The sequence below is a fragment of the Oreochromis niloticus genome, linkage group LG5 (assembly GCF_001858045.2).
Source record: "Oreochromis niloticus isolate F11D_XX linkage group LG5, O_niloticus_UMD_NMBU, whole genome shotgun sequence".
NCBI lineage: Eukaryota > Metazoa > Chordata > Actinopteri > Cichliformes > Cichlidae > Oreochromis > Oreochromis niloticus.
The window spans coordinates 3,767,175-3,783,214 of NC_031970.2; the positions used below are offsets into that span (position 1 = coordinate 3,767,175).

Sequence of the window (16,040 nt, forward strand, 5' to 3'; positions counted from 1 at the left end):
AACATATAGACTTCAACCTTAACCAAACTCTTAAGCAGGTGATTGAGCTGCTTTTACTCTTTTGCTCCACATCCTGAATAGGAAGCAACCAGGAAAGGTGAGGACTGTTAACACACTTCTCTATTACATATACAAAGAAATTAGGTTACAAACAAATTACACTGATAAAATGTGAACTCAGGTTCTTTTTCCTGACGCAGGCAGGATGGCCTGTCTCTTCACCTTCTACAAGCAGTCACTTAAATATTAGCTAATGAACCTAATGAAGATTCACTAACCCACAAATGTCTCTTTTTTATTTAGGTTTTAAATACCAATCCCTCAAATGAATAAAGATACAGGTAACGGTAATGGAACCCCTGGTCTCCATTGTTGCTAGCAGCACTGCTGCTGTAAGGCAATCGCCATAATAATAATATTATTAACTAATAATAATGATTATTAAGATAATTCCAACCTGTTTCAATAATTTTGAGCGCTGTGCTTTTTGCCGTCCAGTCCAAGACTGATGATGTTCATTGTGTGTTTTTATGTCCAGGTAAACTGTTACTGCACTGGCAGTGTGTTTGGAGTCATTGTCTGATGTAAAAATGATTTTCCTTCCTCTCCCTCACCTCAAAAGACTTGTTTCCTCTTTTACTTTCTCGCCATTGATTGGCTCTGGAGTTTGCCCTTAATTGCCCTCACCTGGCACACATTATATAAGGACTGCGCTCACTCACAGCTCACTCTTTTCACTCCCACATGGGGCGGCAGCTGAGGTGAGTTTGATTTGGTCTCCTGAGTTTAGCAGTCCATGTGTTTCCTCCTTAAGTTACCACTGATTATAATGAAATAGACCAGATATAGTGGAACAGATTGATGGCTGTTTTACTCACATTCTGACCAGATGAGTCCATGGTGATAACAACCTCAACCTTCCTTTGAACCTCCTCTTTAACACTGTCAATCAGACGCTCACCACATGGTGGCGCTTCTGTCTTCATAATTCCATCAATTTTGACAAAGATCTCAAAGATCACTGGCTGAAATGCAGATCCAAAACAACAGAGACTCTGTCGTGCTTTACATGATGACTGTGGGCTGCACTTATTGTAAAACCCTTTCAACCTCCTCTTCACACGTTGATGATCCGTGGCTCCGTCAGACCTCTTCTCTTAATCTTCAGTTCAGTTCTTGTGTAATTTTTATACCTCAGTCTTTTCTTCCTGTTTCTTTTCCTTAAGAACGGCTTCTTGACAGCCGCCCTTCCACTGAGACCATTTCTGATCCAGCTTCATCAAACAGGTGATCAGCTGATCCAGATCATCTCTCGGGTCCTGCATCAGGTCTTTGCTGGATTTTATTTTTCCCTGTTTGTTAAGGACAACTTTTAGATACCTATGGGCTCAAACATTTTTCAAAGTCTGAATAAAACCTGATGATAATAAACTGCTGTGATTGTTTTGTTTTTAAGCTTTGAGCAGTAATTACACTTCAGTGGTCAGACAGTCGATTCATGTCTTGCAGCAGTTACAAAACTCAGTTTACAACTACACAGTCTGATTTAGAAGTACAAAATATTTATGAAGACAGTTTAAGCACCGTGTGAAATTAGGACGATCTGATATCCTTGTGTTGGTGTTCCCACATCATCATAATTAATATTGCTCCATGTTCAACAAGTAACCAGTCATCTTGTAGTGACATCATAGTTTTGCGACTTTGAACCACACTGACATAAGGAGATCAGATCATGCGTGATATTAAAAGATACCACACATGCCATTGGTAAACAGCATAAACATAATTTTAGTGCAATTCCAATATAAGTCAATAAAACCATATGAGTGTGTGTTTATCTGAGACTCATTTAGCAACTAAAACACAACTTACCTTTAAACAAGCTTTTAAAAATGAACATTAGTATTTATTATATTTGCATTAAGACAGGCTGCTAAAGTCTGATTTTCCCACACAAACATCTCCAGGATTCACAGGAAAAGGTCCAAAAAACCAGACTGACTTGTTTCCTGAGGTCAGAGGAGAACGGGCAGACTGATTCAAACTGATAAGAAGGCAACGGGAACTCAAATAAGTGCTCAATGCTCCAGTCAACAAAGCACCTTGTTCAGACTTTGCAACAAAGAATTAAGACAGAAAAGCATCACATTACAACCAGCCCATTTAAAGTGATGTTCATGATCTTCATTAAATAAACATCATCAAATAAACAGCTGCTTCAGTCACCACCACCATTCATGGGAAGCCAGTGGAGGTAGTTGAGGAGTACAAATACCTGGGAACCATCTTTGACAACCTCCTGAAATTCTCTGCCAACACAGAGGAGATTCCCAGGAGGTGCCACCAACGGCTATACCTACTTAGAAAACTCAACTACTTTCATGATGACTTTTTACTATGCCTTCCTGGAAAGCATCATGACCTTCTCCATCACCTGCTGGTTCCACTCCCTCAGCCTTCAGAACAGGAACAGACTGCAGCACACTGCATCAGTGTGCTCTAAAATCATCGGCCTGTCAGAACTCTGGCACAGGTTTTCAGCCAACAAGTGCCTAGACAGGCAGCCAAAATCATCAGTGACCCCTCTCACATTCTTCACCCAGCATTTCAATGGCTCACCTCTGGGCGACACCTCACGCTGCAGTTTTTTTGTTTGTGTTTTTTTACCTGATTTTTGTTTCTAAGAAAAATAAGAGCTACATATGAGGATAATCGTTTAAAATTTCGATAGATCAGCGCCAGTATAATGTCCTTGTAAGTGGATATCAGGCCCTTGTAGAGCAAGATTTAGTATTTTGGTCTAGACAAACCGAAATGTGATGTCCACATATGTGGATGCCAGGTCCTAGGAGGTTAAAATGGAAGCCAGTTAAATTTGAAATAGAATATATACATATACAATATACAAATACAATAAAATTTTACAAATATACATGGAAAATTCAGGTCAATAGATATTTTCCTAGTGTGACATTTGATATGACATAAAGAACTTATGGACATTTTGATTCTGTTTTTATTTCAGTCTCCAAATGACAAGAAAATTGATTATGAAAAAGAGGGACAATTTTACCGCATATTAAATATTGTACATCAAAGAATTTACCATGCCAATGTCACACACTGCAGATGTACATTCTTATTAGTCTTATTAACTGTGCATAATCTAAATATTTAGCCAGACTTGTCAAGAATACGGAGTCCTGTACATTTGAATCAATCTCCAAAATATTGGAAAAAAAGTTGGAAAAACATTATGAAAAAGTACTGAAGGGCTATCATGTTCATGATCAGCTGATAATACAGCTGCTCTCGTATTTCTTTTTTAGAGCCTTTATTTCTTCCTCATGCTTTTTCTTCAAGTCCTTAATTTGTTCTTTGAGAGATTTTTCTTTTTGGGTGGAGAGTTCATCCAACTGTTTGTAATTTTTACTGTGTCTCACTTCTGTCTGCTGCATTTCTCTCTCATGTTGTTGTTTCAGTTCTTTTATTTCCTCCATGTATTTTTCTACCAGAGCTGTAAAGTCTTTGGTGTATTTCTGTCTGAACTCGTTGAACTCTTCAGCCTGTTTTCTGGCTTCTTCTTCATATTTCGTCTTCATTTCTTGCAGTTTTTTCTTATAGTTTTCCTCCAGTTCTTTCCGCTCTCTCTCCTCTTGATCTCTTCTCATTCGATCCTCTTCTTTTCTCTTGTTTACATATTTTTCTCTTTCCTGGTCATATTCTTCTTGCAGTTTTCTAAGTTTTGTTTGTTTCTCTTCATTTTCTTGATGTCGTTTGTACCACCACTCACTCCTTTCCTTTTCCCACTTCTCTCGGTGGTTTCTCATCTCCTCTCTGCTTTGTTCCAGCTGTCGGTCAGTTGTTTCCTTTTCTTTTGATTCTGCCTTTAGTTTTTTCTCCAGATCTATAACCTTTTGTTCCAACTCTTGTTGTTGACGTTCATCTTGTATTTTCCTTTGGCGGTCCTCTGCTTCTCGCCTTTCCTGTTCTCTTTTTCTCTGTTCACGTTCATGCTTTATGTTATCCTCCTTTTTTTTAAGTTGTTTTTCTATCAGTTTTCTCTGCTGTTCAGTTTCCGCTCTCTGTTCTTCCATTCTTTTTTTCATTGCTTTTATTTGTTCCTTATGTTTTTGTTCAAGCTCTTCTTGCTGTCTCTTCATCTCCTCTTCCTTCTCTTTTAGGATCCTCTCCACTTCCTTCTTTATTGCCACCTCAGCCTCTTGGAACATCTCACTGGTGTAGCAGCTGTCTCCATTTTTGTGCACCATTACCTCAATCTTTGTTAGCAGCTCACTGACCTGAGCCCGATTCTTTGCATCATTATTATTAAAGACATGATATCTGCCTCCACAATCATGAATCAGCTTTTGTACAAATTCACCAGAATCATTTTCTATGTAACTCTCAAATGTTTGACCTTTCAGTTCATCTTTCCTGGTAAATGTAACGATGATGAAATGTTGTGAATTTTTCCCAAAGTATTTCTTGATCAGTTCAACAGTTTGTTTTTCTTCATTTGTAAACCGACCGATTGATAGCACCAGTAAGATCACATGAGGTCCAGGAGCTAACATGGTGATGCATTTAATGAGCTCTTGTTCAACTTCATCATTGGACAGACTCGTGTCAAACAGACCGGGGGTGTCGACCACGACAACAGGACGTCCATCAACCTCTCCTTCTGCTTTCTCACAGAACTTTGTCACAGACCTCCCGCTGGGCCTAGATTTAAAACGTTGTTTCCCCAGAATGGTGTTTCCAGTTGCGCTCTTCCCACTGCCAGTCTTTCCAATCAGAACCATCCTGAGACATTCCCTGTTCTGATTTCTATCATCAACACACATGGCCCTATTTTTTCTTAAATCCATTTCAGCTTGAAGTCTTGTGTTAATGTTTTTCTGTTCTACCACTCTCTCCATCTGAGCTAATATGAACATGTCTTTTGTGAAGGATTTAGGTCCTTTAAGTCCTTGCAGACTTAAAGTGCGTGTTTCCAAAAATACAACAACACATAGACTTTCCAACAAGGGGAAATAACACACTGGACTTTGTTTACACCACCCGGAGAGGAGCTTACAAAGCTTTTCCCCTCCCCCACCTCGGCGCCTCAGACCATATCACTGTCATGCTAATGCCTGCCTACAGACCGCTCGTTAAAGTCTCCAAACCGGTTCGTAAGCAGATACAAGTGTGGCCAGAAGGGTCTTCAGAGGCTTTACAGGACTGTTTTACCATCACAGACTGGAACATGTTTAAGCAGGCTGCCACCTATAACAACACCACTGACCTCCAGGAGTACGCAGAGACTGTTACTGCCTACATCAACAAGTGTATTGAGGATGTAACAGTCACAAAAACCATAACTGTCCGGGCAAATCAAAAACCATGGATGACAGGAGAGGTCTACAGGCTGCTGAAAGCTCGGAATGTTGCCTTCAGAGAAGGAGACGAGGCGAGCCTGAGGACAGCTAGGGCCAACCTTTCCCGTGGCATCAGAGAGGCTAAGAGACAGTACTCCAGGAAAATATCTCATCACTTCAAAGACAGCAGAGACTCACGGAGCCTGTGGCGGGGCATTCAGACCATCACAGATTACAAGCCCCCACCACAGACCTGTGATAGCACTACCCCCCTGCTGAACGAGCTGAACACTTTCTTTGCTCGCTTTGAAGTCCAAAACAGCACCACTGCACAGAAGACCCCACCCCCTCCTGGCGACCAGGTGTTGACTCTGTCCCCGGACAGCGTGAGGAGATCCCTCACCAGGATCAATGCACGTAAAGCTCCGGGTCCTGACAACATTCCTGGTCGTGTACTGAGAGACTGTGCGGTGGAACTCACTGATGTCTTCACAGACATCTTCAATATATCACTTATCCAGGCTGTCGTCCCCACATGTTTTAAAGCCACCACAATCATTCCGGTTCCAAAAAAGTCATCTCCCTCCTGCTTTAATGACTACCGTCCGGTTGCACTTACTCCCATCCTGATGAAGTGCTTCGAACGACTAGTCATGCAACACATCAAGACTGTCCTGCCCCCCTCCCTGGATCCCTTCCAGTTTGCGTATCGGCCCAACCGCTCAACCGATGATGCTATCTCCACTGCTCTCCACTCAGCACTCACACACCTGGACAAAAAAGACTCATATGTTCGAATGCTGTTCATTGATTTCAGTTCAGCATTCAACACTATAATCCCCCAACAGCTCACTCAAAAACTGGTCCAGTTGGGGCTTAACACCTCTCTGTGCAACTGGCTGTTGGATTTCCTCACCGGAAGACCTCAAGCAGTACGGGTCGGCAGTAATACATCCAGCACCATCATTTTAAACACGGGGGCCCCGCAGGGATGTGTGCTGAGCCCCCTCCTCTTCACTCTGCTGACCCATGACTGCACTCCATCATACAGCTCCAACCTCTTCATCAAGTTTGCGGACGACACAACGGTGGTGGGTCTCATTAGCAACAGGGATGAGACCGACTACAGAAGTGAGGTGAGACGCCTGGCCAAGTGGTGTGTTGACAACAATCTCTCTCTGAATGTGGAGAAGACGAAGGAGATTGTTGTGGACTTCAGGAGAATGCACACCCAACATGCTCCTCTGACCATTGACGGAGCGTCTGTGGAGAGAGTGAGCAGCACTAAGTTCTTGGGTGTGCACATCACAGAGGATCTCTCCTGGACGTACAACACCACAGCACTGGCCAAGAAATCACAGCAGCGTCTCTTCTTTCTCCGCAAACTAAGAAGAGCAGGAGCACCAGCCCCCATCATGTACACTTTCTACAGAGGCACCATAGAGAGCATCCTGTCGAGCTGCATCACTGTGTGGTTTGGAGCCTGCAATGCGTCCTGTCACAGAACCCTCCAACGCATAGTGAGAGCTGCAGAGAGGATCATTGGTGTCTCTCTCCCCTCCCTCCAGGACATTTACAGCACCCGTCTCACTAAAAAAGCCCTTTGCATAGCGGCTGATCCCACGCACCCAATGCAAAGCTTCTTCAAGCTGCTGCCGTCAGGGAGGCGACTGAGGAGTCTCCAGGCCAGGACCAGCAGACTGAAGGACAGCTTCATCCATCAGGCTGTCAGGAAGCTTAACTCCCTCCCGATTCTGCCCCCTCTCCCCTCTCTCCTCCACGGTCTCACTGAACTCTGTCACACACACACACACACACACACACACTCTCTGACTCACTCACTGGCCTGCACCAGTTATTAGCCACCTGTGGAGCATTGGACTGCCATTACCTCATAAGACTTTGTTCTGTTACACTACCTCCTACCGTACATTACCAAATCTCCATTTGCACTATTTGCCTATTTGCACTACCCTGCCTGGTCTACACTGAATGTCATCTACCGTTACCGTTACCTGAATATTGTATATTGTATATTGTATATTGTATAGCTTGTACTGTATTTATTCAAATTTTACTTTTTAATTATTTTACTTGCATTTTTAATCTCTCTCTTATATTTAAATGTTCATTGCTACTTCTTCTAGGGTTTGAGAGTAACGGAATTTCTATTCTCTGTATGTCCTGTACATATGGCAGAATTGACAAATAAAGTTGACTTTGACTTTGACTTTGACTTTATCTCTCACCTTTTCCACAGCCTGGACCAGCTGTGGGATCTGCTGTTTGTCATTAATGTTGAGAACAACAGATCTTCCTCCACAGCTCTCACAGAGCTCTTGGATGTCCTTGTTGTCTTTTAAGTTACTAACAGCTGGATCTGTAGGATCTGAGTCCACAGTGAACAGAATCATGGTGAAGTCATTGACTCGAGAGCTGAATGTGTTCTGGATGGTCTCTAACTCTCCCTTGTCTTCATCAGTGAGGGGAGCCACAGGTAGGACCAGGATGAAGGCATGGACACCCTCAGGATCACAGAGGGAGATACACCTGAGTGATTCCTCCATCACTGCCTCCTGAGGTTTTCCATACAAGGCAGGCAGCTCCACCAGGGAAACCCAACGTCCACACACCTCTCCCTGATGTTTAACACACTCTGATGAGTTGGAGTCTGAATGAAGCTCAGTCTGACCTAAAATGGCCTTGGCTGCTGAAGTCTTCCCTGCTCCTCTCCTCCCACACAGAACCAGGTTTAGAGCTGGTGTGATGAGTTCAGACTTCAGTTGTGTGGTCTCTTCAGTGAACGTGAGGAATTTTCCTTTATTTTCATTCACAATGTCCTCAATCTTCGCCATTAACTGTTTGTGGTCTCCCTCAAACATGTTGTAGAGTCTTCCTCTACAGGCCCTGAGGAGTTCATTCACACAGGAACTCATTGGGTTGTCATGTGTGTTGATGACCATCGAGTGTTTAAAGGCATTTTGATCAAACAAACTCAGGATGACCTTCAGAGTTGTTCTGTTTTCTTCAGTGAAATCAGAAGGTTTCACTAACAGCAGCAAAACGTTTGGTCCAGGAAGGGAAAGACTCACACAGCTTCTCATCTCTTCAATAATTGCTTTCACAGTCATACTAAACATGTCTGGGGTTTTCACCACTGTTACTGGTTTTCTTTTCCATTCTCCGTGAGCCACCTCACATTGCTTGTTCGGGTTTAATTTAGAGAACTGAAAGTGTTTTTTCTGCATGATGAATTGGCAGAGCGTTTTCTTTTTGTCCTCTCGTTTTCCAAATATCACAATTCTGAGTCCAGGTGCTGTAAATTAACATAAAATACTAAGATTAAGATACCAGCAAGGACGTTATTGTGTATGTGTGTGTAGGTAGGTAGGTAGATATAAAATGTGATTTACTTACACTGTTGGGAATATTCACTGGGAGCTTTGAGTTCTGTAAAAGACAAAACAGCCTTATTTTAACAGTACAGGAAGTATGATTCCAAAGTGATTTATAGTCATTTTACAATTTCCTGTTTTTCTGCACCTGACGAAGGTTGCATGGACCAAAACTGTGTAATACAAATAATGGTAAGCAGAGCATTTTGGTGAGGTTATAATATACGTCTTTAACTAAGATGTTTTTTCTCCTGTCATCAAATCAAGTGTGCAGAGTTTCCTAAATGTGTTGTTTACAAGTACAGAAAATACCAGGAAGCCAGGAAACAGAAGAGAATAAATCAGCAAAGATAAGACAAAAGGAGTTAACAAAAGCACAGAGGACAAAGCACCACCAAGGTAAGACAGAATGTAAGTAAACAGATGGCAGAATCACTTATATATGAATTTAACACAGAAACAAAAATGCAGTCTTGATATATAAAAGTAAATAAACATAGAGACAAGAACAGGGTAGACATGGAAAGATAAGGGAGCCAAAAATACAAGGAAATATAATATAAACTGAAACCAGGAAAACCAAACCTGGGAAACATAAATAAATAGAACCCCAGGAAATACTGACAAGAGACAAAACTTAAAAACTTAAAATACTGGGTCCTAGACCCAGGGATCATGACATAAACAATAACTTACCAATTTCCTTTGTTGGACCAAATGGAAAGGTTGATGTTTTTTCTTGTTTAAGGTTTTCCTGATCAGAAGTCCGACCTGTTGCTGCATCCTCAAATACATCACAGTCCATGTGTCCATTGTTCTCTTTTGCAATTTGAACCAAGCGTGTTAGCAGCTCTGCACGTTCAACGTTCTTCAGCTTCAAATGTCTGTATTTGCATTTTCTGATAAAGTCCTTTAAAGGTTGATCTTCTTTCATGAAAGCTGAGCTCTTCTCTCTGGGAGTTGATTTCAGAACCAATGAATGATCAAATGATTGATCACTGAATTCTTCAAGGACTTTGCAGAGCCTCTGTTTTTGCTCCTCAGTGAAGTCTTCAGGCTGTAGAACCAACAGGAACACGTGAGGTCGAGGAGCAGAGAGCCTCACACAGGTTTCTACATGTTCCTTCAGTTTGACATCATAAATATTGGGAAGCAACAGGTCTGGGGTGTTAATGACAACTATTTGTTTTTCCTTGAAGGGTGTCCTGAATTCCACACAGCAGTCTGCTGCTTTTTCAGTACAAAACTTCTCCTGTCTCAGTATCATGTTCCCCACTGCTCTCATCTCTGACCATTTGTTCCCCAGCAGAACCACCCTCAGCTCGGACACTGGAAAGAAAAGTAAATCACTTATTTCCAGACAATTAACTGAAGAGAATCAGAACAGGAAATGAAGTAATTAATTTATCCATAAAGCACTTTAACATAAAGCCAGGGTTCACAAAGTTTTGTACATATACAAATAGCATAAATAAACAAAGATAAATGATGATTAAATAAATAAAATAAAAGCGAACATATTTAAACAAATTGAGTCAACCCCTTAAAAAGTGCCAAAGTCTTCAGCAAATAGCCTGAATATGTTTTGAGAAGAGTTTTAAACTCAGAAAGACAAGAAGCCTGCCTAACATGCAAGGGCAGATCATTCCACAACAGGGATAATTTTCTTCCATTCACATCTATAAAAATACACATAAAATAATAGATACATTATAGGGCTGGGCGATATATCAAAAATTTATCGTTACCGAAATTTATGACTCTCATCGACGTCATTTTGCCCATGTCGGTAAATTCGGTATTTAAAAAAAAAAGAAAAGGCATGTGCAGGTTGGCGATGTTCATGTCCCTTTAAGACGCTGTGCTACGTTACAGACTTGACGGGGTGGAGTCACATGACTCTACTACCTGTAACAAGACGAGACACGGGTGAACAAATGGAGGACGATTTAAATGTTGAAGCAGCAGCGACGGAGGTAGAGCTGGTGGAGGAGGAAGAGGAGACGCTTGTTAACATTTTGGATTCAACAAGGATGATATTGATCAAAAAATTGTTAAATGTAAACTCTGCAAAAAGACTGTTGCGTCAAGTCAAGGTAACACAACCAACCTCTTCCACCACCTGCAGCACAACCATGTGATTCAATTCGAAGACATAAAAAAAGCTCAAAGCCAGAAGAGATTAGGAGGACCAGCAAAAACGTCTTCCTCCACCAGGCAGGCAGGCATGGTTACATATTGTATCCTACACTTTTTATTTTGTTCAGTTAATAAATCTTAACCACTAAAAGTACTTACTACTATTGTCTTCATTTATTTTCAGTGACATTTTACAGTCCTTTAAAGTGGTAATAATATAATTGCAATGAATAGGTCTAGGGGGAATAATATTATCAAAATAACTGGAGGAACTATGCTGCCTGCCACAGCCCATCAAATGAAAAAAAAAAAACGTTTGTTTTTTTGGCACTTGGGGTGGTTATCGTCCATTTATCGTTATCGAGGTTAACTGCTCAATTTATCGTGATATTGATTTTAGGCCATATCGCCCAGCCCTAATACATTATCACACACAGTCATTTAGGTAGAAGCACATATACGGACATAGAAGAACAGATACAGAGACCTGCACCCCGACTCGCATGCACATGTAACACACACCAAGCTACATGCCTACATGCACCCCCAAAACTAGACACTCTACAGACACACGAGTTACACATATGCTTACATTCACGTATAAATTTCAATTTAGAAACAGTGTCCACGTGTGGATTTGGTATCAGTATTTAGGGAGAGGTTAATGCACAATGTGAGTACAGTTTCAGAGAGTATGTGAGATACGTGTGACCTGTGACCACTGGGAGGTTTATGTGTTCATGCTGGCGACAAATTGTTTACATCAGTGCAAAGAAGGCCTCTGTTTTCAAGTATTACCAGATATGTAACTGGGCCATATATAAGTTGATGCTGGCAAATGTTTCTTTGCTATTCTTCACAGCCTGCAGAAGGAAACCAGTGCGCATAACAGGCATATCAAACTGACTGGGAAGTTATAACTATAGTGTAAATGCCATGGATACATTAAACATACATCATTACAAAAACTTACATGTTAGATATTAATTTAAAGGTTATTTCTCCCCTTAAGTTAGGGAATTAAAATCAATAAATCTTGCAATAAATGCATTCCTGTCCTGGTCGTTGTGTCCTTGGGCAAGACACTTCACCTACCGCCTACTGGTGATGGCCAGAGGGGCCGATGGCGCGATATGGCAGCCTCGCCTCTGTCAGTCTGCCCCAGGGCAGCTGTGGCTACAACCGTAGCTTGCCTCCACCAGTGTGTGAATGTGAGCGTGAATGAATAATGGCATTGTAAAACGCTTTGGGTGCCTTGAAAAGCGCTATATAAATCCAATCCATTATTCATTTCACTACACAGTTGTTTTAATACCAACGATAAAAACATTACATGGTACACCTCCATCACACATAGATATACAGTTTACACAGACTTACTGTAAGGTGGCAGGAATTCATAGCTGGAACTGCGTGTCAGTGGTTTCACATCATCTGTGAGCACAAGGACAAAGACACATTTTTAGCACTGATTTTAAAATTATGATTTAAACACCAACTATGGGGAATTAAAACTGTTGTGTGGTGGAGTAGCACCAAAGTGGAAGCTGGAATATTTTCTCATTGTTCCTAATTTGATCACTTAGGCCAGTAAGAACTCTTGGTCATGCGGTGATATGGTCAGGCTCATTGCCTTATCGGGGTTCACCTGCTTTAGGGCCTTCAAGATCTGTGTGTCACTTGTAAAGCAGAGTGTGCAGGGTCATGGGAGAATTTAGTATGGGATTCTGTGTTAAGGTTGTCGAATCTTGCATAGGGACTGTTCAGGGAGTCTGCCAGGGTGACATGTCTGATGTCAGTGCTGTCTGTATTTTTCTTTAGTGTGTGACTTGTAGCTGGTTCATCACGGAGTCCAAATATGATCGGATCCTGATCTGTTCCACCGCGCACAAAGGCTCAGATCGGACTTAGTTTGTGTTTCTGTTCAGAACCTGTGGATCTGATCCGGAGTCACTTTGCTATCAACAGGAAACAGAACAACAAACACAAAATCATTTTTTATCCAACAAAATCTCAAAGTGATGGAAGAGAAAGCTTCATCACCAGAGAAGAAATCGCTGAGTCAGGGATTTTCATACAAACTGCAAAGTTTATTTACAATTTTTAGATCATCAAAGTAATTTTTTTTTCAAATAATTTTTTTTAAACAATCTGTTGTCATTTCCAGGTTTGTAAATCAGGTTTTTATGATGTTGACTATATTGCAGCCTTTTTGGACTGTAACCATAAAGCATCGTTTTGCTTGACTAAACATGTTTTCTGACTGGTTCAGAGCTTCACATCAATTAAATTGTACATGAAAAGGATGAGAGACATTTATTTATTAATTAAATTAAAGTATGTGTTATTATATTTAATCAAATAAAAATATCATATAAAACAAAGAAGAAATTCACAAAAGTGCTGAAAATTTTAACGGAGGAAACAGAGATTTTGGACATTGCTGATAAAAAGACTTCACATGATCACATCACTGAACCATAACTCTTATATTTCTGAAGTCAGAACAGAAAAAGGGCAGGGTTTAATATGCAAATAGCTAAAACCTTACATTAGAGCTTCTTACTGGTAATTCTCTAAATGGAGTATCATGTCTTGACTTTGAAGTTCATTTTGATAATGCTTCAAAATAACTGTTTAAGAAATGCCGATGTGGCTGTTGAGCGGTGATACTTTTAGAAGATGTTGGTAAAGTGCGTTTCTGTAAAACTGGATGTTCGATTTGTTTCATTCTTGAGTCTAATTGGTTTGTCGTATTTAGAGTTTGTATTTGGATGATCAGCAGACTGAACATCTGTTTCTCGGATGAATCCTTCATTTCTTCATATTTCCTCTTCAGGTCGTCCAGCTCTTCTTCTTTTTCTCGTTGGCTCTTTTCGTGCTGTTCCTTCACAGCCTTTAGTTCCTCGTGTTTTTTCATCACAGCTTCAAGGTCACTGGTGTATTTATTATTTAATCTGTCAGCTTTTTTTCTGACCTCCTCTCCGTATTTCTTCTTTATGTTTTTTCCTTCTCCTCCTGCTCTCTTCTCCTTTGAGCTTCTTTTCTTTTGATTTCATATTTTTCTCTTCCTTCTTCATATGCTTCCCAAAGCATTTAAAGTTTTTCTTGCTCCATCTCACGTTTTTGTTCATCTTGCAGTTGTCTTTTTCCCCACCATTCATTTTGTTTCCACTCAAATTCTTCCTCCCATTCTTTTTCTTCCTCTGGTTCTTCAAACAGCTCCAGAGTTAAAGATGGTTTGATGTGTTCAGAGCTCTTCATTAAACAGAAATCCTTCGCTTCATCAAATCCATCACAGCTCAGATGCTCTCTGTTGTTCTCTGTTATAATTTGATCCAAGAGTGTTAACGGGTCTGAAAGTTCAGATTTCTCCTGTAACAGACATCTATCTCTACACAAGGTCCTCGTCTCTCTCACAGCTGGATGTTGCTCTATGATACCTGAGGCCTCCTCTTTGGGGTTTGATATCACAATGACCCTCAGCTCAGACACTTCAAAGATGCAGAGGGCAACTTACAAATATTCACCTTTAGTTCAGCACCCATTACATTCAGGCGTTTAGGTTTCTGCCAAAGCACATCTGTGGAATAAAGGAATACAGCAAATTATGATCTTAAACTGCAGAACTGGTCTGACTCACTGTGTGTTGGCAGGAAATTTATCCTGTTACTGCGCCTGCGTTTCAGGGGCGGCTGATCATCTGTGATGAGAAAGATTTTTTAAAAAACTATACACAACATTAATTTAACACTCAAAGAATCATATATAACTAAAATATATTTACTCATGATGAAAACAGCAGAAAGGCAGCTACATATTTCTGACTCACCAGATGTTGCTGCAGTTGCCATGACGTCGCTCTGCTGGAAACAGGAGAAAATAATTAAACAGTATTTACACTCTCTAACTACACACTGTGCATACAGTTTCATGTGAATGAAACATATGAAAAAAATATAATATAATATAATATAATATAATATAATGTGTTAAACACTTGAGTGATCCCCTCATGTCTTTATGCTTTGTTCCTAAAGAACAATTGATCCAGTTTCAGCTAAAGGACCTGTTGAGTAGATTCTATGGAGTTTATTGATTGTAATAAGGCGTGTAAATAAAAAGAAATGAAACATCTATGCTACTCTACAAGATATTTTTATAAAACTGGATCTAGCTTCTGAAAATGAAAAGTTAAGCCAAGTTGGGATTGCCTGAAATCTGCATTCTTTTTAATGCAGATCTTGTTGTGTCCTTTGGACACAAAAAGACTTTCAGTTGTACTAATGTTTATAGGAAGGAAAACGGCCTTTGCTATTGTTATTTAACAATAGCCTAAAACATAAAACAATAACTATGATCCAATTTCTTTGGCCATGATTCTGTATTTATATCTCATGTCATACTGTAGTATCTGTGTATCCACAGGGTTAGGATTATATTTTGTAGTGTTCATATTTACATGAATCATATTTGTCTATTCCTATCTGTACACTAACGTCTGAGAGACTGGATATCTGAAAAAGATGTTTAAATATTTTGTACTTATACCAGTTTGAGAACCACATTCATACTTGCCAGCCAATGTGTGTGGCAGCAGTAAACTGCACTCACTGTAAATAAAATAGTTATTTACCACACAGATCGTTTTTGAAACACACCTATGTAAAATGCTTATATAAAAATGTTTTGGTGTCCATACATCCAGCTTCTTCCACTTATCCAACTCAGGATTGGAGGGTGGAATGAAGCCTATTCCAGCTGGCTTCATTCCACCTTCACCACCTTCATTCCACCTTCACCACCTTCATTCCACCTTCACCACCTTCATTCCACCTTCAAGGTGTACTCTGCACAGGTTGAAGGTTGCTTTAAATCTTATTGGAATGACTGCTGCACCCACTGCTATTATGGAAGAGGTCTGTGAGTGATGCAGCCAATAGGAGCAGCGCAGTCACGTTTACACCTCAGAGTTTATAAAATACTCCTAATCATATAAAGGTGGAACTTGAATCTCTCTTGAGTCATAATGACACGTTGCATGTTACCTTTGACCAGCAATTCACTTTATTATTATCTCACTGAGCTAAAGTTATCAGTCATAAGTCAATAAAACTGACCATTAGAGGTTTTATCGTGA

At 40.4% G+C, this 16,040-nt stretch overlaps 1 protein-coding gene across 1 annotated transcript; it reads right to left on the minus strand.

Moving 5' to 3' along the window:
• Nucleotides 1-3,001: 3,001 nt before the first annotated feature.
• LOC102081399 (GTPase IMAP family member 8) lies at nucleotides 3,002-14,763 on the minus strand. The gene is made up of 7 exons (XM_005462974.4): nucleotides 14,733-14,763; nucleotides 14,544-14,603; nucleotides 12,281-12,334; nucleotides 9,458-10,090; nucleotides 8,784-8,816; nucleotides 7,604-8,682; nucleotides 3,002-4,967 (listed from the first exon to the last, which is right to left on the minus strand). The coding sequence occupies exons 1-7, from the start codon at nucleotides 14,752-14,754 to the stop codon at nucleotides 3,294-3,296; spliced, it is 3,555 nt and encodes a 1,184-aa protein (XP_005463031.3). The 5' UTR covers nucleotides 14,755-14,763; the 3' UTR covers nucleotides 3,002-3,293.
• Between the last annotated feature and the right edge of the window lie 1,277 nt (nucleotides 14,764-16,040).